General features: G+C 42.6%; 2 protein-coding genes across 8 annotated transcripts in view; one reads left to right on the top strand and one right to left on the bottom strand.

Moving 5' to 3' along the window:
• The first annotated feature begins 1,243 nt into the window (after window positions 1-1,243).
• On the top strand, window positions 1,244-19,349 carry LOC134535207 (farnesol dehydrogenase-like). 2 transcript variants are annotated; one of them, XM_063374244.1, is made up of 6 exons: window positions 1,244-1,411; window positions 10,310-10,478; window positions 11,664-11,790; window positions 14,649-14,778; window positions 17,944-18,093; window positions 19,204-19,349. In XM_063374244.1, exons 1-6 carry the CDS (start codon window positions 1,280-1,282, stop codon window positions 19,243-19,245), a joined length of 750 nt encoding a protein of 249 aa, XP_063230314.1. In that variant the 5' UTR covers window positions 1,244-1,279; the 3' UTR covers window positions 19,246-19,349. The 2 variants fall into 2 exon arrangements, with proteins under 2 accessions (XP_063230314.1, XP_063230315.1); XM_063374245.1 differs by lacking the exon at window positions 1,244-1,411 and adding an exon at window positions 3,526-3,662.
• Window positions 19,281-22,866, bottom strand: part of LOC134535204 (uncharacterized) — a 21,826-nt gene continuing 18,240 nt past the window's right edge. For 5 of the 6 annotated variants that reach the window (XM_063374237.1, XM_063374235.1, XM_063374236.1 and 2 more), the window contains exons 6-8: window positions 21,476-21,622; window positions 20,594-20,803; window positions 19,281-20,194 (exon numbers count right to left, since the gene is read on the bottom strand). In XM_063374237.1, the coding sequence (XP_063230307.1) occupies window positions 20,049-20,194; window positions 20,594-20,803; window positions 21,476-21,622 (503 nt within the window). In that variant the 3' untranslated portion in view covers window positions 19,281-20,048. The remainder of the gene's footprint in view (window positions 20,195-20,593; window positions 20,804-21,475; window positions 21,623-22,866) is intronic. The other variant, XM_063374234.1, reaches the window with a different exon arrangement.

The following is a 22,866-nucleotide window of genomic DNA, read 5'->3' as shown; positions in this document are numbered from 1 at the left end:
TGTGTGTGTGTGGCGTGTCTCGTTATAAAGGAAGGGAAACACATTATTGTAGCCTACCAAGGATTACAATAATCCCTCCGTAGCCTTCAAGTAGCTAAGTTGCTGTAACTTTTTATTTATTTATTTATTTATATTTCCGTCCATCTGACCATACAGAGACATTTGCACAACTGGTATAGGACACATCAAAAAAAAAAAAGAACAGCAACAACTAGTTTCACAGGTACTAAAGATAAAAGTTAAATTTTGACAGTAGATACAAGTATAATGCAAGATGGTTGCAGAAACAGTAAGTAATACAAGTACACATATAGGCTTTATACAATAACACAGTCGTATACAGATAAAATTTAAACAGTAGTAGTACAGTTAAATAATATTTTTTTACAATACAATAAAAATATATATCTAAACATACACACATAAATGTAATGAATTGATACAGTTGAGACAAAGATTGTACAAGATATTTTGATTTACTACTTTATCTCGTAAACATTGAAATTGTATTTACGGAAGAAAAAAAAAGAGGCTAAGATGGATTGCTTAATGAAGCGACCCCTAGCAGTCATTGCTGACAGGCTGACGGGGATCTCATCATCGCCAGTGGCGGACCCTGGGGCCCTCTATCTGAACCCCGAGGCCTGCAAGGACCGAGGAGTACCACAGACTAGCTCGCTGAAGAGACTGAATTTTTATTTTCCTAACCTAAATTAAAACTAACTGTATTTGAGAGGGGTCTGGGTTAGGGAGAGACTCTAAGCACGTCTCAGGCCGAAGCCTATACGCTATACAGGTTTTAATCCATGCGCATTGGCGTAGCTGTGTTAATAAAGTTGAGGGGGACAAATAATGATTTTGATGTCATGTAAACCCATTCCCCTCTTACTAAGAGGGTCCGGGGGTCCTCCACCGGAAAATTTTGATTTTAAAAAAAAGTGCAAAATAGCGCTTTTTAAGCAGTTTTTGTATCTAACCATTGGATACATCGATGTTAAAATTATTATTGTTTCCTTAAGATAAAATTTGAGAGTGAAGAAATTACAAATAAAGTTGGGCAGAATAATATTATAAAATAAAAATATCACGGTCTAGAAATTTGGGGGGGACAGACCCCTCCACCCAAAAAGTTAAGTGGGACACGTCCCCCCTGTCCATGCGAGAGAGGGAGCATGCATCGTGTGCTAGGAGGGGGAGAGACTGATAAGATGGGTCGGTGGAGGGAGGGGTGGGCGGTACAGCGGGCGAGGAGAGACAGAGAGAGCGGCGCGCAGTCGGCATGGAGCGGTGGAGCGGCAAGGTGGCAGTAGTGACAGGCGCCAGCGCCGGCATCGGCGCAGTCATCGCCAAGGAGCTGGCGAGGAGGGGCCTGCAGGTGGTGGGGGTGGCGCGCCGCGTCGAGCGCATCAAGGTCAGTGCCCTGCACCCCTGCAGGCCCCCGGCCGCGAGGACTGCAACTGTATACGTATCACGTAGAGACCTGCACAATTCGCGGTTTGGATGGCCTTCAGGATAGACTGCACATACCCCTGTACACTCTGGCAAATAAACGCGAGTTCATTGGCTGCCGACTTGTAAGTCGTCTCAGCTGGTTTGTCTGTGATTCGATCCTTCTTTGCTTGAGGGTTTATAACTGGTTGAGATTCGTCCAGATGAACTGTAAGTCAATAGCAAAATTATCTAAGAGGTATATGCGTTTGAATTCTAGCCTATCATCGAATGAATCCGCGAATTTTGCAGGTCTCTACGTATCAGTCTAGAGACCGGAAAATTAGCGGGTTCAATGACTTCCAGAATAGACTGCACGATCATCTGCTTGCTCGGGCAAGTACCACGTGTTCATTGGCTGTTGTGTTGTGAGTTGTCTCGACTGGGTGGACTGTGATTCAATACTTGCGTGATTGAAGGTCTCCTGTTGGCCCGAAGTCCTCCAGATTAACAGTGGCCTAATGGCAGAAGCAGCACAAAGGTATATTTATTTGAATTTTATCAAATCACGAAATGAATCCGCGAATTTTCCCGGTCTCTACGTATCACTACATAGTATAAAACAAAGTCGCTTTCCGCTGTCTGTCTGTTCCTATGTATGCTTATATCTTTAAAACTACGCAACGGATTTTGATGCGTGATAATTTTAGAGGTTTCTAATGTGATGCAAATAAACACACTTTTTTTTTTGCGCTTACATTGTAAACGCTGGCTGAACCCTACGAGAGAGATCAAAATAATGTACTACAGTATTGTACACCTTAAAAAGGTCTACAAAAAAAGTTTCAAGAATCTGTACCGGTTCTTTTACACCCAAAAATTATTCTGAAAACATGCGTTTTTAGCCATTTTAACTCTTCTGAAAACTTAATCCGAAATCAAAAGTACTTTTCGGCCCTCAGCGAACTTAAATGCTATTCGTAAGCAGACCCCCACTCGGATATGTTGAGTAGTTTTCAAATCGCGTTGTTTCTCCTGAAGCTCTGCGCACCGTGTGTGCCCGGGTGGGCGGAGGCCTCAAGTTGTGAAGAACGCGCTAGGGAGGATTGTAAATAATGTCGACGGGCCTTGTGGGGGAGAGGAGTTTATCGCGCTACTGGTCCCAGCATGAAGTCGCGCTTGTTAGCAGTGGCGTAAATACATTTCCAGCAGGAGCATTGTCGAGATTTATTTTTATAACCTTACTAGATCTAAGTGTGTTTGGGAGGAGTCCGGGTTAGGGACTGGCCTAGGTGCGTCTCAGGCCGAAGCCCATGCGCCTGGTCATGCTGGGATTAGCTGTGCATCGTGTGCTAGGAGGGGATTGGCCAGCCATGGCAACCGTGACTAACTCCCCTCACTCTCAAATCTACATTATAACTAGTTAAAGTCGGCCCGGCGTTGGGGGCATGCATTTCTCGCGGAAAGGTTTCGAGACTAGCTGAGAGTAAATACACTGTTACATCGTCTATGTTTTGTTACTGGTAGAGACCTGAAAAATTCGCGGATTCATTTCGTGCTATGCTAAAATTCAAATAATTTTACCTAAGTGCTGCTTCTGCCATTGGTTCACTGTTAATCTGGAGGACTGAGGGCCAATTAGAGACCCTCACTCATAGAAGTGTCGAATCACAGGCCACCCAGTCGAGACGACTCACAAGTCAGCAGCCAATGAACAGTTGGCATTTGCCAGAGTGTGCAGAGGATATTGGAGTCTATCCTGAAGTTCAATGAACCCGCGAATTTTTCCGGTCTCTAGTTACTGGTAGGGACTGGAAAAATTCGCGGTTTCAATGACCACTAGGATAGACTCCACGATTCTCTATGTACTCGGGCAACTATCACCTGGTCATTGGCTACCAACTCGGGACACCTGTTTACTGCGATTCTTATGATTCGATACTTCTTTTGTTGAGTGTTTGCGATTGGCTCAGAGTCCTTCAGGTAAACTGCGGTCCAATCACTGACGCAGCATTAAGCTAAACGAGTTTGGATTCCAGCATGTCTCGAAAAGAATCCGCGAATTTTTCCGGTCTCTAGTTATTGGTTCCAGTTTCTTTCAAGTGCGTGTCAACTGTCAGCACACCAATCACAGGAATTCATCGCGGAAGAAAATGCGCCCCGAACGGCTCGGTCAAACAAGGCAACGGCTTCTCTCGCAGACGGCCGCCAATCACAAGGAAGAAACAGCTGGTGTGGGTATACTATGTTGCAGTCTAATGAACGTTCAGATTTTTTTTCGCGAAAAATGCCTGCTCTTGGGTGTGTGAGCGTGCATGCGTGTGCGTTTGCGCGCGCGTGTGTATGTGTATATATGTATGTGTGTGTTTACACACACACATATATATGCCGAAATTTACAAAAAAAAAAAAAAAGAATTGGGCGTTGTCTCGAGTTGTTCGAAGAAGTGACCACGTTGGCACAATTTCTCTACACGGCTATCGTATGAGGTCTCAATAGTTTCGTAATGACTAGGGACCCGGGAAAATCGCGACTCGCGAATTCGCGAAAAATGTTAAAACCATTTAAAATGTTGTTAAAAATATTAAATCCATTATAAAAATGATTTAGAATGTTTTTAGAATCAAGAAATACTCGCGAATTTGTTAAAATTCGGTAGTACCCACGAATTTCTGTATGTATTCAAGATTATACGCGAATTTTTCGGATCCATGACAAAAAAAAGTTTGTGCGAGCGCGAGACGGTTGTTTACTACTTATCCGTCAACAATAGCAGGTTGCAATAGCCGGGTGGGTGGAAGGGGGGAAGGCAGCTGCTGAAGATGAACAGTGAGTGTAACAGTGTTAAAGGGGAGCAGGTATAGTGCCAGCTGGGTCCAGTCAGGTTTGAATAGTCGTAGGGTGGACACATATTCGTAACGTTCGTTTATATTTGCGGATATGCCGCCCAAAATAAACATTGACGAAAGAGTGAAACAGTTTTCCCAAGATGGAATGGTTAAATCTCAAAATATTATAATATGCCATTTTTGCAATAAACCAGTTGCTTAGGAAACTTCAGACGGCGTGAAGAAACACATACGAAGTAATCACGCTGAAGCCGTCAAGAAAGGAAACCGGCAGAAAACGATGTTTGAAGCTGTCGAAGGCGCCAAGGAAGCGAAGGTACGGTAGTGTTACACGATATAATGCTGGCATGCATTATCTTTCACCATTATTGGAAATGTATATCACAGAACCATTAACAAATCCTTTTTATTTTTTATTGTTTTATAAAAAAAAAAGTACGTCACTTCAGGAACACAAGTAGCTACAGTAAACTCTCGGTTATCCGGGCCCCGGAATATCCGGTTTTTGGGTTATCCGTGCTTGAATTTAGATTAATTAATAGTTATTCTGAAGCTGTAAAAAAATGACATCGCTCCAACGTATTTCTTCATTTGGCCCTTCAATATTTTTAACCACTCTGTTTCTGTGTCAGAAAGCTGTTTGGTCTGACCCTTTGTTCCGTCCTCCCTTTCAGATGTCACATTTGTCACTCTTTAAACCCGAGGGGGATACCCTTACTTCTACTCCCTCACCCCCGTCCGCTTCATCTTCTGTTCGTTTGTTTCACGTGTTACTTTCCGCTCGGCCCAGCAACACCGCAGCGAGTGACGTGTCTGGCTGGCATTCGGCTGGAAGAATGGCCACGGGTTGGGATAATGAGGGGTGGGGGGTGGAAACCTTGCCTGAATTTATGTGTGCATTGTCAGCACAATCATATCTTGCGTAGTGTTAACTTTCTCTCTTCCAACAAATGTTGTAAATGACCGTGAACGAGCAACCTACGTGAAGGAAATCTTCACGAGTACCTATATCACGACAGGTTTTCATGATGCAAACAATATCGTTTTTCTCGTGCGACAAGGAACTGTAAAGATTAACTTGCCGCCGAGTTGTAGGAAAAATAAATACAAGAAACATTGGGAGGAGTGGTTGACTGCCCCGTCGCCAGCAGACGGAGAAAGACCACATGGCGAGGCAGTGCCCTATTTTTTTAAGCCGAGACACTAATTCGAGGGCGCTCTTACCGTGAAACGAATTACCCTGTTTTTTTTTTGTTTTTTTATACAGGATTTCAATTATCCGGGCAATGACGGGGTCACAATTAACACGGATAATTATTGGGAGTTTACAATAAAGCTGCCAGCTACATAATTTTGCTACTCAGTGCTAAAGCACAGTTTAAATAAACCTGCATTTCCTTTTGGTAAAGCTTAGAGTTGTATATTTCTGTTAAAAAAAAAATATATATATATATATATATATATATATATATATATATATATATATATATATATATATACTAAGTCCATGTTTTACTTTTAGGTTACTAAAATGGACTTCATCACATCCACAGTTGAAATGATGGTATTGCAAACATACCACTTGATAAAGCAGGAAGTGGGTGAAAAAACAAATAGTTGTTGGTGGAGACCTGCCTAGCAGTGATACCTCACGCCGAGATTACCTGCCACATTTAGCAAAATTATGAAGGACGAAGTGGTTACAGCACTGAAAGAAAAGAGGGTTGCCATAATGTCAGATGAAACTACACGTTAGGGAGAGCAATTTATGTTGTTTTGCTCTCTACAGTTGAGCCTTGTGACTCTCAACAACAGAATGTTGCTGCTGTGACTTCATTAGAAGCTGTAAATGGCAGGACATATGCTAGAGCTATTTCTGATGCCTTCCAAGATATGGAGGTTGGCTACGATCAGGTGGTGGCATTTGTAAATGATGCAGCTTCTTACATGAAATCTTGTTTTGATGGGCTTTCCATATTGTTGCCTGATTCAGTTGTGCAAGTGCAGTGCTGGGCCCATAAAGTGAATCTTCTTGGAGTCCTAATGAAAAACAGTCTTTCAGAATTGAACCAAGTTGTAATATCAGTGAAGCAGATATTTTTAAATGCCAGGAAGAAACGTTATGCTTTCCAGCAGTTTTTGCAACAGGAAGGCTCTAGTGCTGGATTTTTCCCTATTCCTGTTGTAACCAGATGGAACTCCTGGTTGACATCAGTTGAATGGCTTTCTGATAACTGGGAGATCTTGATTGCTTTTCTGCGGTCAGAGACAGCAAGGGAGAACAATTTCAATGGTGGTTCATCTTATCTACAGACCCTTGGCGAAGAGGAACTCGGCATGCTGCATGTACAATCACTCTTTGTGAAATCAGTCAGTTCCCTCATTAAACCATTCTTGGTAAGCTTGGAAACTAATTCTAAGCCTATGGCTTCAGAAGTCTATCCAAAACTCCAGTTTGTGAGGAGGAGACTGCAAATTTTTGGTGAAGGTGTCTTCAGTGATGAAGTGAAGGAAAGTGCCAACAAGGGGGGAGCTGAATTGTTGCCCCTTGGAAGGGCAGCCCTTCAGGATTTTTCTGGCAATGGTGTGTTCGTACAGCGACTGGAAGGGCAGCCCATCCAATTTCTGAAAACATGTTTCTTTAAATGTTTAAATAATCCTGAAAACTTGCCCCTTGGAAGGGCAGCGCATCAGGAGTTTTCTGACAGTAGTGTTTTTGAAAGGTTGTCTGAATTGTTGCCCCTTGGATGGGCAGCCCTTCAGGATTTTTCTGACAGTGGTTAGTTTGTAAAGCGACTGGAAGGGCAGGAGAACAAATCTAAGTCTAACCAACCTTGAACTTCTGTCTTCCTATGCATATGAAGCCTTTGCATGAGGTTCTGGAAGTTGTCATTTAAGTATACCTATTTACAAGAAATTAATCTTAAAAACACTAGTAGCTACCAGACATTTTACTTCAAAACTCATTATTTACTGTTTACATGTGTGTATTCATTTTGAGTGAGCAGTGTCTTACCTAAGCTACATTATTTTATTAATTTGCTTGCTGTAAAAATGTGAATTACCTTAATGCGCATGAAAACTGGTTTAAAAATTGGTTTTAATTTTATTTAAATTAATTTAAAATTAGATGTATGTAAGCTTTTATGCAGCAAATTTAAACAGCCTTTTAAATTTATTTTGATCTTGTATACATTGTTACTCAAGAAATTTGCATTTTACACAAGAATATTGGTAATTTTACTCAAGAATTTTTGCTTTCCTCACTCAAGAAATTTGGAAAGTGCTATTCAAGAAATTCCCGGGTCCCTAGTAATGACTCGCTCAGAGCTGTTGCATCTTGGCCGTGCAGCTAAGACCGATCAGGTGAGGCGATGACGGCCACTGCTTATCAGCACGTCGAGATATCTTATCTGTTGTAAGCGCCAGCTTTATCGCACGAGAAGAAAAAAAGTATATCTATCGCTGAGTGTTTGTGCAACATTGTTCTGCTCGTCGGTAATTTTTTCCTCTTGCGTATATCTGCCGTACCGTCGTAAGAAAACCAACACGTTACCGACCAGCAAAAGTGCACTGACAGCTCTAATATTGAGTAACATTAACCAGAGGTGCCCCCCCCCCCCAAACACTATGTCTCACCCCACCCCCCTAACCTAATAATGTGCCCCCCCCCCCCCGAATTTTTTTATGCCATTTTCTCAATGATTTACTCAATTATTTTATAATATTATACTTTTTTAGTATTATATTTTATCACATTTTGCATTAATTAAAACTGATTTTCTAATAATAATTTTGGTCATATCAGGTAATATTTCCATCCTGAACCGACAGTTGCCAAACTGCTTTTGTTGAGGAAAGTGCGGGGTTGCCAATTTGATTTACAAGATCCCTTTCAATTATCAAAGCACCAGAAACGTATTTTCACATTAGAAGCTATAATTATGTAAATATTATATTTATTTTTCTCGTCTTTTAACCCCCCCCCCCCTTAAATTTTAATGACGCAGTCTGCGGCGTTACCCCCTCTTGTGGGCACCCCTGAATTAACAAACAAATTTGTAACCAGGCCAACAACGCAATAAACTGTCATTAATTTCTGTGAGCTCAAGCCTCAAACATTCGTATCTTTACGGTTCTCTCATAAATCTTGTTCTATCAAATCCACAAAAGTTATCGTATCAATTTCGTTTGCCTTGCGATTAAGGACGAGACATATGAAACAAAATATGTCATATAGCTTTCATGTTTTTATAACATTACAATGTTATATTTTTACCATTTAATATTGGAAAATTTTCTTCCTTGAAGCACACATCACACGACGAGAGATCTTCAATAATCATCAGTGGCGTTCGCAAGATTAATTGTGGGGAGGGGAGGATTGATAAACTCTCTCCCCCCCCCCACCCCCTCAAATCGTAAAAAATCGAAATTATGCGTGCGCTCCTTAAGACAATGACACAGTGGCTATTGACTGTATGACTACAGCCGTAGTCACCCCGAAATTGAATTCTGTACCAAATGCCAATGACTATTTGTAGCAGCCAGTCTCTTGTAAGTCAAGATATTCCATCCAACTACGTATATATGATGTGCTTTAACGAAGACGGATTCAGGAAACTAAACTAATTAAAGAAAAATTTTAATGACCTAAAAACTGTTTAAGCCAAGACGAAGTCTCTCGGTTCCTAGCTCTCCCCTTTAAGCTGGAATTGTGCTGGCGGATGATCAGAAAATTGAAATACGAAACAGTAATTGATGTGACACTGATGGTGTATAAGGCAATATCAAGTTGAATTACATGTCAAATGTTTGGAGGAGTGCAATTAGTAGATAGATATTCATGGGCTTACCCGACAAGCCTCAGATCCATCAGGGCTTTATCCACTTTTTAAATTTTATCATGGCACTCTTATCCCTCAAGTATAGCCACCCAACCCCCTCCCCTCCCCCCCCCCTCCCCATGCACGCAATCCTCTTAAACGTGTTCGGGAAATGACTACGCTGTCGTTAGGAAGGTGGTAGGAGACCCTTAGCCGGGACGGAAGGCTGAGGATCCAGCATCTGCCCCTGCCCACCCGACAGGAGGGGGCGTATCCGACCCGCCCAGTCCTCCCAGTGCTAGCTACCCGGCCCAGAGGCTGTTCCACCGCCCACTGCGACCGTCCCTCCAGTACCTCGCACTGCGCTCGAACCTGGGCCCGGATACACACAGGCGTCGTTCCTTCTCTGCTGTTCCCCGACACTGCTCGAACAATTAGTGGCTGATACAGGCTTGTATTTCGGGAGAGTATTAAAAAAATAATAATAATTGGTTGTCTGTAAAGTTGGTTTACGGACGATAGTTTAACGTGACGTCATAACAAAACATTGACGAAGTGATTGCATACTTTTATGAATAAAAAATTGAATCATTTTTATTTTAATAATAAAAGAATAATTGCTAGAAATTATACTAGTAATCAGTTTTTTAAAATACAAGAATAATTAACCTTTATTGCCGAAATTGTTGTAATAAGCAATGAAAACCACATTAACTTTTCACTTCACTTTATAAACAGTCGACGAAACAGTTCACGTGTAGATGACTTGTTATTAATTTTAAAAACTGGCGTTTAGCTATAAAGTTTAAATATAGTTATGAACAAGTTTACATATAAATAAACTGTAATAAAATATCTATCATCAATTATATGAATCACCATAATTTTTTAGTCAATTGTAACATACCTAACCTATTATTACTGCACTCGCCGACAGCGTAACGTAACACAGCGTAACGGAACAATGAGCGTAACGGGACACAGCGTAACGGAACACTGTGCGTAACGGGACACTTTTTCATGCGTGCAGCTGGCGTTCATCGATTTATTAGACGTTGTCACGTCAAAAAAGTTATTTGGACGGTTATATTATCGTGCTCAGCATGTGACTTGGTGACTGGTGATTCCGGGTGTGGTTGCATCTCGCCTAGCATCGCTTACTGCCTCCACCGAGGACAATGAACCAGAGGGGTGACGTGCCCGCAGCTGTCGGCGCAGAACCTGCTGGGCGCCGCGGGCTCGCTGCACGCGCTGTCCGCCGACCTGACGCGCGAGGAGGACATCCTGGCCGTGTTCTCGTGGGTCAGGCAGCGCCTGGGCGGCGTGGACCTGCTGGTCAACAACGCCGGCATCATCGACCACCAGGGCCTCACCGGTGAGGCGCAGTCCTGCTTGTCTGCGCGCCCAGCTCTCGCGGGCCGTGGGGTTGCGTGGACATCACTAGGGGGAGAACCAGGGAGGGGGGCAAGGGTATTTTGCCCCCCCCCCCTCTCTGAAACCTTCAAGTGGGGGCAAACGGGCAATGAAAGTGCTGCGTAATCAATTTTCAGATAGTAAAACTGCTTAAATAGCACCATTTTCCACCTTGAAATACAAATTTTCCCGGGGTAGGACCCCCGGACCCCCTTTTTCAATAGGGGGGATCGATGATTCTTTATAAAAAGGTATATTGCCCCCCTTTGGAAATTTAGTTGTTGCGCCCCTGGGTAGAACAGCTGCTTCTTTAGCTCCGCTCCATCCCCCCCCCCTGGTAACACCCTTGTTGCGGTCTCTGCCGTCACCCGCGGTCTCAGACTCGATACCCGGGGGGAACCTAGTGCTTGCCGATGGTGGTGTACCTGTAGGACGCTAGGCGACCAGAATTTGCTGTGCGGGGTCGCCTCGTCGGCGGCCCACTAGGCTCGTCTGCAGCAACACTCCGTCGTCAGCTTGGTCTGCACACGCGACCAACCAACCAACCAACCAACGGTGGACACCTCACGTGGCCACTGGCCGATAGCCCAAGGGTGTGTTCAACTGAAAACCAGAAGGGTATGGGGTTGGGTGGACCTTTTTTTTTTTGAATACCACAAAATGGTGGGTGCAGGGAGGGGGTAAAACAGCTAAGGGTGGAGGGCAAATAATTTTGTTGGTCCCCTCCATTTTATTAAATGTACAACTTCAAAAAACCCCAACTAATTAAAAAAAAATCAGAAAACCATAATCATTAATGTTGGCTGTATGTAGGGACCGGAAAATTTCGTGGGTTCAATGACCTGTAGGATGAACTCCATAGTTCTACGTACACTCGGTCAAATGTCACCCACTCACTCATTGGTTGCTGTCTTGTGAGACGTCCCAACGTAGCAGTCTGTGATTCGATGCTGCTTTAGTTGAGTTTTTCTCATTGGACCAGAGTCATCCAGGTGAGTTGCGAGCCAATAGCAGAGGCAGCACTGAGGTATAACTATTTGTATTTTTCCGGTCTCTAGCTATGTGTAACTGTAAATGTGACCAATGCGTCGCCCTGTCAGGGTGGACCCCTGGCGGTGAGCACGGCTGGGTGTGTGGGGGGTTGCAGACGGCAGGACGGAGCGCTGGGCCGAGGCTCTGCAGCTGAACGTGCTGGCAGTGGCCATCTGCTCGCGGGAGGCGCTCGCCTCCATGAGGGAGCGCGGCGTGGACGGGCACATCGTCAACATCTGCAGGTGAGCGGCCGTCCGCTCGAGTCGGTCAGCGGTTCTCGCTTCAATACCACACACACACACACACACGTGTGACACTCAGGGCTGGCGCGTCCGTACAGGCGAACTAGGCGACCGCCTAGGGCGCCAAGTAGCTGGGGTGCGGCGCAGCACGACACATAACAGCTCGTATAATATGTTTAACGATTATTCAAACTAGATGAAAATGGACTTTAGTAACAGTTTGGAATGTTTATATTGATATAAGTAATTATTTAAAGTCCACAATGACCTGTATATAATTTGTAATAAGTAAAAAAGTAAAAAAAAAAAAACACAAGCCTGCTTACATTTGATTGTTGACAAAATCTTAGGCTTACGTGATGTATTTTGAGGCAAGGAAAATTTTTTTGTGGTGTCCGGCCGGGGGAGGGAAGGGGGGGCATTAAGGTTTTTCGCCTAGGGCGCCAATTGACCTTGCACCGGCCCTGGTGACACTGGGCACCTACCAGTCCAATAGGGAGTCAAACATTTCGGAAAATATGTATTATCATCTTTAAAACTTACTTTGACATGTTTCTGACATCTTGAAAAGTCATTACCAACGATATGGTTTTATCTGAATTCCAAAACTACTATATTAAAAAAAAAATTATACTGTACAGTAGCACTAAAAAAATGTAATATAAAATATTTTTGCAAAAAAAAAAAAAAAATGAACGGACTTCAAATTCCAGGTGCAGGCTGGATTATGTTATTTTTTCCCCTCCAGTTTGTTTAGAACGTGAAGGTTTTCGGGTCACGTAGGCCCGCCTCTGGTGTTAGTCACACTGTCCATCTCACTCTTAATCAATGAAGGATCCAGAAACTTTTGAAAAATGGTTTTGAAAGGGAGGGAGAGGTAGTTTCCAAAAAACTGTTGTTTTTCCAGAGAACATAAAGTTATTCCGAGTAACTTGGGGTAGAAAAGGTGCGAAAGGAGCGGAATTTCAGCAGGGGCATCCCAGGGGTTAGATGGGGTATATATTCCCACCCCCCAATAAAAAAAAACTATCATTTTCACCAACTAAAGGAAAGAATTTGTAAGCAAACAGTGGGCTAAGTGGTTCTATTCCCCCTTTTTGGATCAACTTCTAGACACAAGTCATCCCCAGTGACAATACCTACAGGTTAATTCGTGTCACAGGGAAATAACACAAACATTACATTTACTATAGACTATATGCTGTGTCCTCCATACACAGCTCCCAGCCCGCTCTTTACTGCTTCCACTACATCCAACATCCCGTCCTTAAGTGGGTGCCTCCCATTTCAGGTCATGATTTTATATTAATATTAATCACTGATCAAATTTTATACTTTTATCAATTGTTTAACTTTCACGAAATGAAAAATATATACAGTGCATACTTTTTGCATAATTAGCTGACAAAGTTACATTTTTAACATTTTTGGGTTGTACAAATAAGGAGAATTAAATTTATTGCAGAACTGAAACTTTTTGTGTTTAACTGCAATGCCACTGGCTACTTCATGATATGGTTTGCATTTCTATCACAAAAACTCATTTCATGTTTCTTGGCTGTCAAAATCGTAACAAATTTGCGAATTTTGAAATGCTAGGTAAAATTAATTAATATTTCTGAAAGAAATTCAAACCAGTCTTCCGCCATCAACGACCGAGAGTAGACGCTTCAGCACTCCGGGGACCTCACCACTTGTTTTCACCGCTAAGTAATTCTGTTTAACTTTAATTCTTTCTAAATCGTTTTCTTTTAGTCCTCGGAGCTCCTCTCGGTCGGGGGACTGTTTAATTAATTATCTTACGACCAGTAACGGTCTTTGCTTCTATGTAATACGTAATATGAGATGTGACCACGTGGTGGGTCTTTACACCTAAACCGATTCGTGCCGCGGGCGTTTTATACAGTTTCAATTGTGTACGTGTGTGAGTTGAATTAGCCGAATAAATCAGGTGTGAAAATCCAATGTATTAATTTATTATTTAAATCTGTATGACCACGTGGAGTGTGACGGCGTATGGGACGCCTGAGAGCCCACTGCGTAGATAATAGCGTGCCCGACGCTGAGAGCGGGCAGGAATTAGTGCTAGGTGTTTTCAGGGGGTAAAATCACGCCTCACATGGGTGACGTCATGCCCTGAGTTAGGAGTCTCACCGGGTCCACGTGCCTCACCACGTGGTGGCGCCCACTAACATATCACCTTAAAACTGTCCGAACGACCCCCGCAGCAAGTGCCCCCGCAACAAATGTTTGGAAACAAGCCACAGATATTTAATTAAAATAAATAGAAGGTTTTTTTAAATTTAAATTCTGAGGAAAGAGCAAAGGCCAGCTTTCTAAGTATTTGTGGCGTGCAATGCAAAAGCCAGCTGGTATTATGGTCTGCTATTTGGGCTGTGAAAACAGAAATCACACACATAAGTTCTCAACAGAAGGCGGTCTCTAATTCTGGACCCTGCGCTTGCTGCGGTGAAGACACAAGAACACAAGACACAATACAAACACTCCAACAACCTGGACCGTCAAGAGAAACTAGGGGTTCCGGTGGCACGTAATTTTGGCAGGTCCTTCCCCCCATTTACCTATTGTACAACCTACGAAACCCTTCAATCAAAAAAATAAATAATCAAAGATTGTAAACATTACCTTGGCTATAATTTTGAACACAATCTGTGTGTACTGAATCAAATCACTTGTTAAGTTTCCAATTAATTCTTTTAGCAATGGACTTGTAATTTTTATTTCATCGGGTTGAACCCCGAGCATCGTAAAAAACTCTCGGAACTTGATCGGGCCGCCGGGGTTTCGCCCCAACCTTCCGGACGGCGGTGACGACGAGCGGGTGTGTTCGTGCGCAGTACGTCGGCGCACTTCAGTAGCAAGCTGCCGCTCCTGGAGATGTACTCGGCCTCCAAGAGGGCGCTGACGGCCTTCAAGGAGGGCCTCCGCAAGGAGCTGGCGGCCGAGAACAGCATGATCAAGGTCACGGTGAGTCGCAACGCAAACAACCTCCCTCTTGTACGCCCGCCGTCGTCAAACACGAGCACAGGCAAGAATACCTACCTGCGGCGTACGTGTAGTGTAGTGGTACGTCTTCACATTATAGTGATGAGCATGGCCGGATTTAGAGGTCTGGAGGCCTCGGGCAACAGAGGAGCGGAGGCCCCCTGGCCCCAAATTATTATCCAAATAAAATGAACAATTTTTTTCAGTCGAGTTTTCCAATAAATAATTTATTGTGAAATCAAGTAGATTCTTTAAGTATTTAAAAAACATACATAAATATAATCGGAGACAAGAATTATATGAAATTATTGTGGGGGCCCTCCGTTTGTGGGGGCCCTCCGTTTGTGGAGGCCCTGGAGCTTTCGCCCCGGTTGCCCTCCCCTAAATCTGGCCCTGGTGATGAGTAGCGTTTGCTGCTGACCCAGACAACACAACTAGAAACATATTTTTTTTAATTACATCTATCATTTTAATTTTAATTAAAAACTACTTTCAACAATACTTTTTATTCAAATTGTGGTACGACTGTAAGATGAATGCGAGAGATGTGTGTATAACCAGTGATTTGGTATATAGAGCAAAATTTATCCTCCCTTACTTTCTTAATTAAATTTGATAACTTGTTCAACAAAGATTTTATGTAAGTAATGTATTATCTTGCTTTTTTATTTATGTGCAAATTACCTACTAATACACTATGCAACATCATCACCATCATACTCCGTTAGTTCACATTCACAGGTGTGTAAATTGTCTGTGCACGAATATACCACAAATACATTATCAATAGAGATATTGTGTGTCCATTCCCAGTATGTACATACATTTATAGCGCATTTCCGCTAATCTGAACAGTTTGAAATCGAGACTGTCATTACTGCCAACTGCACAAAATACTACTTAAATACAAATTGTCTCAAAACAGTTCCAACTGAATAGATCTTAGGACAAGTAGTTTTATATTTTAAACTTAAAAGCCTTATAAACGTAAAAAAAAAAAAAGTGTTCAGAATTTTAATTTTTTAAATGAAGATTGCCATTATCTGTCCCAGCTCATAAAAAATCAATTAATGTGGTACTTGTCAATAAGTAGCATATCTACTCGAATGTAAGATGCCATCGGTTCTAAGACACTTTCCTTTTAAATCCTTAAATTTTTTCTAAAAGAGTAAGTTTACCAACAAATCTAAAATGCACTTCAATTTAAGCAACACATTTTTTTTATGACATGTGAATGTTTGTTAACTATGGTGCATAAGTAAGTAGTTTGGCTGTGCTGGTTAAAACTTTCATTCCTTTTACCTAGCTGCTTCGACCTTAAGGAAGAACGTGTAAAAAACAAAAAGAAGCCTCGCTTACTTGGTGTGCCTGACCTTGATGTCACAGTTCAATATTCACTCCTGTTTCTCTGTGACTAATATCTCAGTTTAACATCTTGCTAAACAACCTGCTTTACAGATGTTGATGAGTTTGCCTACAAACGTAGGCAGTCATCAATATCCTGAGCCACACCTCACATTCAAATCTCTCAAAACTCTATACATATCTTACAGTTGAATGAATAGAGTGAATCAAAGACACCATCAAGACACAACCCTCAAAAAGCTTATAAAAAATGGCCCTAATGGATAGCTGCGCGGGTAGCTATGGCGGCGTGCATTCACCATGCTGCACTTTCCCGCACCAAAACACTCGTTCGAGTTGCTCACTCCCGGATTCGCCCCTCTTCCCCCCTTTTTTTTCTAAGGTGAAAATGGGACATAATGCCCTGTACAAACCAAGGGAACACCAGTGGGTGTCGTCAAAATATTATGGAACACGCTTTAGGTAGTAATTTAATAATTCATTGTTTTCGAGCACTCATCCCACGAATGTCCCAGAGAATTCAGGCTTACTTCTTTCACTACTTCATGTTTATTATTTTGATTAGGGATAGATTTCAAGTGTTTTTGACGTGATAACGTCTTATAAATCGATGAACGCCGGCTGCCACGCACGAAAAAGCATGACTCGTCACCTTCCGCCTGAGCCGAGCGTGCAAGCGAGAGCGCGGAAACAAGCGATAGAGAGGCACGATTGGCCTAAGCGTTCGACTTGTGACGCATCTATCTCTCTTCCAGTCACGTTATCACGTAAAATTATCGTCCGTGAACCGACTTTACAGACGACCCCCCTTTTTTTCTCTCTCTACAAACATTTTCCCATGGTTGTTAAAGTTGAAACTTCCAAGTGGAAGTGGAAGATGCTGCAATCCAAGTATGGAATGTGTTGTCCGAAGCTGGCTTCCAATACCTTCAGCTACGAAACCTAAACCAGGATGCCTTGGAGAATCTGTTTGGGGCAGTTCGGTCATATTGTGGGTCTCATTTCAACCCAACAAAACAACGTCTCAGTTCACAGCAGCACAAAAGACTGCAGTCATCAACAATCTGGCCTTCAAAGGTTACTCTGGTAAGGGGTCGTCCATTAATCACGTGATGTATTTTTAGCAAATTTTTAACCCCCCCTCCCCCCTAGTGATTTGTGGTGAGGTTTTATTTTAGACTACCCCCCCCCCCCCTCCCCCCAATAAATCACGTGTATTTTTTTGGTACAAAATATTTTTAAAAATTTCAGAATATTATCTTTAAATATAGGTATAATCTAATTTAATTCTGGAAAATTAAGCACAGTGATAAAAATGTCCAGACACACATTAAGGTTGCAGGTTTATACTCACTGGCATAAAAATAATAAAGGAAAGGCTTATATGTGATTTATGCATGTATTCGGCGCCAAAATCACAGTCTTGCTGGCGACTGGCAAGCCGAGCCGGGCGGTTCATGTTGCGGCAGGCGGGGTATTGTTGCCTGGCTACGGCGAGTCAACGTCACGCGTCGCTTTTCGGTTTAGTAGAAATCGGGCGAAAAAATAAATACACGTGATATCTCTCTACACCCCCCCTCCCCCCCTTGTGATATTTCGTGATTATTTCCTCCCCCCTCCACCCCCCTTTCGAGCCTCACGTGATTAATGGACGATCCCTAACTGTCATGCAGATAATGCTTCCGTGTTGACTGATTTGCAAAGTTTTTAGTAAAATTTACTATGGCAGGTTTATATTTTATAAAAGGGCATGGGGTGAGCTGGGCAGGCGCATGTCGACAGAACATCAGCCCCGGCCTGGTGCGCACGGAGATGATCCTGTCCCTGGAGGAGCGGCTGGGGGACGTGCTGCTCAAGGAGAACCCCCAGCTCACGCCCAAGGACATCGCGGACACGCTCGTGTTCGTGCTGGGCCAGCCGCCCCACGTGCAGGTGCGTGCGTGTTGACCGTGTGGTGTGCCCCGACCGGGGTCTCGCCTGCTGCTTGCGGAATACCTCTCCGTGAAGGCCCCCCGCCCACGCGGCGCGCAGAGCTTCAGGAGAAACAACGCCATTTCAAAACTACTTAAAGTCTGCTTACGAAAAGCATTTAAGAGTTCGCTGAGGGCCGAAAAGTATACTTTTGATTTTGGATTAAGTTTTTAAACTGAATTTTTAAGAAGAGTTAAGATGGCTAAAACGCATGTTTTCAGAGTAATTTTTTTATGCGTAAAACAAACGGTACAGATTCTTGAAAGCACTTAAAGGGACTTGCATTACACCTTTATCTTCATTTCTCCGCAATATAATGCTACGGTCGCCGCTCATATGCACGACGAGAAGACTGCGCGCCAGTCCAGAGGCGACACCGCGCTAGAAGCACCAGCCAGTCCCGCCTCACTAACTCACACACACTCCTGACGAGGCGGGCGCCTTAATTGGGGAGTCAGAACTTTTGAAAAGTAATTAGGCCTTTAAAAACGTTTATGACGTCTTCGTCATATTCCGTTAGTTCCAATTCACAGGTGTGTAAAAAGTCTGTACACGAATATATCACAAGTACATTACCTTGGGTAGTAGTTGTGGAATACCTCTCAGTCAAATGGGGAGTCAGAACTTTTTAAAAGTAATTAGGCCATTTTAACACGTTTATGATGTCCTTGTCTCTCTATTTTTTTATTTTTATACTTTAATATTTCAGCACCCTTTTGCTAACTGGCAATTTTTTTTTTTTAATGCCTTATGTAAGTTAAGTCACGCATTAAATACAAGCAGTTGGAGTCTGTTCACCCAAATCATCTCTAACAATGTTTCAGATTTACAACATAAAAATAAGTATGTTCCTGCAGATAATAAATCTAGCGCATGTATCACCCCGCTAGTTGGTGCCGGGCGACCAGAGCAATGCATCATCAGTCGAGGCAGGCAGGATGGCGTCAATAGTACCAACTTTAAAACAACATTCCTACAATCTCATTACAACTTACAATTTAATGTTGCTTCCACTTTAGGAACATGGTTTTGAAATTAAAACTAATATTTTTTTTATAATTCTGTTTTCAGATTGATGAGATAATCATCAGACCAGTTGGAGAGAAAGTATGAAGAAACCAAGGACAGAACACCAAGACACTACAGTATTGCTCAGCAGTAAAAATAAATGTATTTCACTGTTTGAAATAAGTGGATAGTAAACAAAATTCACAAAATTTTGTAGACTTCTAATTGCATTTACAGTTTAAATATGTAAAAAAACACACACACATTTTCTTAGTTAAACACACATGACAAGCTCATAACTATTTCAAGAACCACTTTGTTACCAAAAGACAGCACAGTTTTGCATAAGGACTACTCACATAAATACATTCTTTTTCATGTTCTTACTCTGTCTAAATTACATAACATCAAAACTGGGAGGAGATGGATCAACTTTAGTGTGTCAAATACGACAATACTTAGTGCAATCCACAACTGTAACAACCTAGTAAGAAATAATTTCTTCACTATTTTATTGCCTGTAAACAGGGAACCTTTAAGTCACAGCATTCACTGCAATGAACAAAAAAAAAAACTAGGAATACAAAATGTAGTTGCAAAAACCTCATCACTTGCGACATTAAAAAAAAAAATGATACAGACGTGGAATAAAAGGGCTTAAATGTGTTGTGAATGCGGTGATGAACACTTTAAGTACCTCCGGTGAACATTCTTAGTTAAATAAAAGAAGCTGGGATGTGTAATGACAGTCTTAATATCCGATTCTCGTCTTCTCAGTAACAAAGCGTTTCCATAAATATCTTAAAATTATGACATTCTATACAGAGGCGTGACTATTTTTGAACAGACAGCAAGAAGTAGCAGAGGTGACGCACTAGGGCTTGTGGAGGCACGTACAGTCACGCCTGCTAGCAGACAAACGACAGGTGTCGTCGGGCGAACTGGGCCGAGAGGTCTTCGTCGCGAGGGTACTCCGACTGGACCCCCAGGAAGTTCACCCCGCCAGGGAAGTGTTCGCTGCTGGGTGTGGTTCTGGCATTGCTGCTGTGCTCACCTGGAAATACAATTTCAACATTTTCCATGATTTTATGATCCTGTATTGTTTCTATGGTTAGAAGATGGTTGCAGCGGTCTGACCGCTCTGCTACCACGGCTCCAATGTCTAAAATCTGTCATTGGAAGATCTGAAGTTATTTGTTAAATTTGTTTACAGCACTAAAAATTACTGTAGACAGTTACTTGGGACATCCATTGCCTCACCTTACAACAAGAAAACAAAATGTTTAATCTGATAGCTATGACCTCTTGAGTTCAGACAATAATTTTTAATTTCAGTTTTCACAAACGAACCACTCTTTTAAAACAGCGCCTCTACCATCATGAGAAGCCTGAGCCCGGTGCACTCATGTCAAGCACGGCCACTTAATGCAACGTAGAAGATTCAGTTGTTCACCTGCCCTTGCGCGTGTTTGCGGTTGTTCGTCGAGCAAGGACTTAAGGTCGGCGTCGGCGCCGCGGGGCTCGCGAGGACTCCTGGGCACGCTGCCGTCGCACCACTTCCGCCCGCCGAGTGCCGCCCCGCCGCCTCTCCCGGGGGCCGGCGAGTCGCCCGCGTCCAGCGCAAAGTTGCATTCCGAAACTGACTTGTCGCTGCGACCGTCCGCTGCCAACAACAGAGCAGCAATCACTCACCATATCACGCGATGCATGTGTGACTATACATAGCTACTAGTCAGGGGCAAAACCTAGGCCGGGGACAACACCCTCGGAATCAGACACACCGGTGCAGGTCACCTCCGAATGAGAAATAAAACGAGACCCTAAACCAGATCATTAAAAAAAACCTGCAGAAGTAAGTAAATAAAAAAATCACTAGTGTCTACTGGTCCTGGTAAGTCACCTAGTCCCAAAATAAGTCCAGAAATGTTGTATTATTTTACAGGAAACTTTTGTAAAAGTAAAGTTATAACGTAATTGCTTTGTCTGCTTTTCTTGCTAGTGGTTATACAACCACTAGCAAGAAAAGCAGACGAAGCAAGTACGTTGTAACTTTACTTTTACAAAAGTTTTCCGTAAAATAATATTAATTTCTAGTGAAATCCTCAAGAAAATCCCAATACAGGAAATTCATTTCATAGTATTTTGAAAAAATTTAACACATGACCTACAATATTACTACTGGTGAAGCTTCTCAACAAGGTTTCACTGCATTTAGTCCTTTAATTTAGTTTCCATCACCTACTGAACATGTACGCTCACAAACGGAAATGCCCCAGCCAGGTCCCCCTGAAGCGTCGCGCTCGCGAGCCTGAGCGACCGGCCGGCCAACACGAACCTTCGTCTCCGGCGCGAGCAGCGTTCCGGCTGAAGATGAGCAGAGGCTGCGGGGACCCGTCCCGCCGGGAAGGACCCTGCCTGGTCCTGGCGCGACGAGAAATCTTCTTGGGGCGCGGGGCCCTGGGGGCGGTGGCGTGCTGCGGAGCTGGTGATGCATCGCAAACGCAGAGGGGAAAAAAATACTCAAAACACTGCAAATAGGGAGCTCACACAGAGATAGTTTGGTGTGCGGATTGAGGATTCTGCTTTGTCATATCTGTGGCCACTTCTCTCACGAATGTAAGAGTGAGCAGGTACTCTGAACTCTGTGTCAACCCTCGCATTGTGAAAGACGTTACCACACAGCCTGCATGGGATTACATGATTGAGCTCAGCTGTTTCGACCAATGTGTCCCTGCCGAAAGGGTTTCAGTTACTAAAAGAAAAATTTCTCAAGGGTGCATGTTAAAACAAAACTTGAATAAAATATTATATTTCTTACCTACATGGCATTGGACAAATCAGTTAAAAATTTTGAAAATGTTAATTTTTTTTAAAGCCAAACTCAATATTGCTAAATTCTTGCTGAAGACTTTTCTGTGTGAACTTATTCATATAAAAATTATTTTTAATAACACGTTAAAATACTTAGAATATAAGTATTTAACATTTTATAAGCATGTATATCAACAGCCCTTATCGCCTCCATATGAAAGCCAATGAAACGGAGTGAAATCTTTTCATAATGTTACGTGAAACTAGAGGACTTGAATATTCCTAGCACTAAAATAAATACATAGATGACATGTGAAATGAAAGATTATCTTCAGAATTAATAATGAATTATGAATCATTTCCAAGGGAAAGTAGCAGCTTTATAAGAATAAAATGCATTTTGTACAGACTGGATCATATGGGTTATTTTTACGATTTACCCACAATTTTTGGTAATGCAGCCTTGGCTTTCAGGCTTGGCCGGTCTTGGTGGTTGCTCTAACAGTTTCATCATAACTTTCACTGCGACACACTGGAGACGCTTGAAAGGTAGGTAGGGCGAACATTAACACTGCATCGCGAGGTTACACCCAGACACACCCACCATTTGGTTTTTTATTTAGTCCAGGTCTTAATGAAGAACTATTTTCAAATGGGACTAATGAAGTAAAGTTAAATGCATTACCCGGTCGTAGGAACACCGGAAATAAACTACTAACGAGTGACAGTCATATAATTATTCCGGCAAAAATTTTGAATTTGAATATTTTTTTGACTTTTCACAAATAGCAGATAAAATGTAGACTATATCTAGAGCAAAATTTAGCTTCGGAAAGTAATATGCAATGCCTGCACTTCGTCAGGAATTGCAATCGGAGCGTCGAGAGAAACCCTGGGCCCGGGAACAAATAATGT

Source organism: Bacillus rossius, chromosome 8 (assembly GCF_032445375.1).
Source record: "Bacillus rossius redtenbacheri isolate Brsri chromosome 8, Brsri_v3, whole genome shotgun sequence".
NCBI lineage: Eukaryota > Metazoa > Arthropoda > Insecta > Phasmatodea > Bacillidae > Bacillus > Bacillus rossius.
Note: the sequence above shows the minus strand (reverse complement) of the source record. Positions and strands in the feature narration are given on the sequence as shown.

Coding starts and splice junctions, on each gene's coding strand:
- LOC134535207 (XM_063374244.1), top strand. CDS start 1,280: ATGGAGCGGTGGAGCGGCAAGGTGGCAGTAGTGACAGGCGCCAGCGCC. Junction 1,412..10,309: donor GCCGCGTCGAGCGCATCAAG/GTCAGTGCCCTG, acceptor ACGTGCCCGCAG/CTGTCGGCGCAGAACCTGCT. Junction 14,779..17,943: donor ACAGCATGATCAAGGTCACG/GTGAGTCGCAAC, acceptor GCATGTCGACAG/AACATCAGCCCCGGCCTGGT.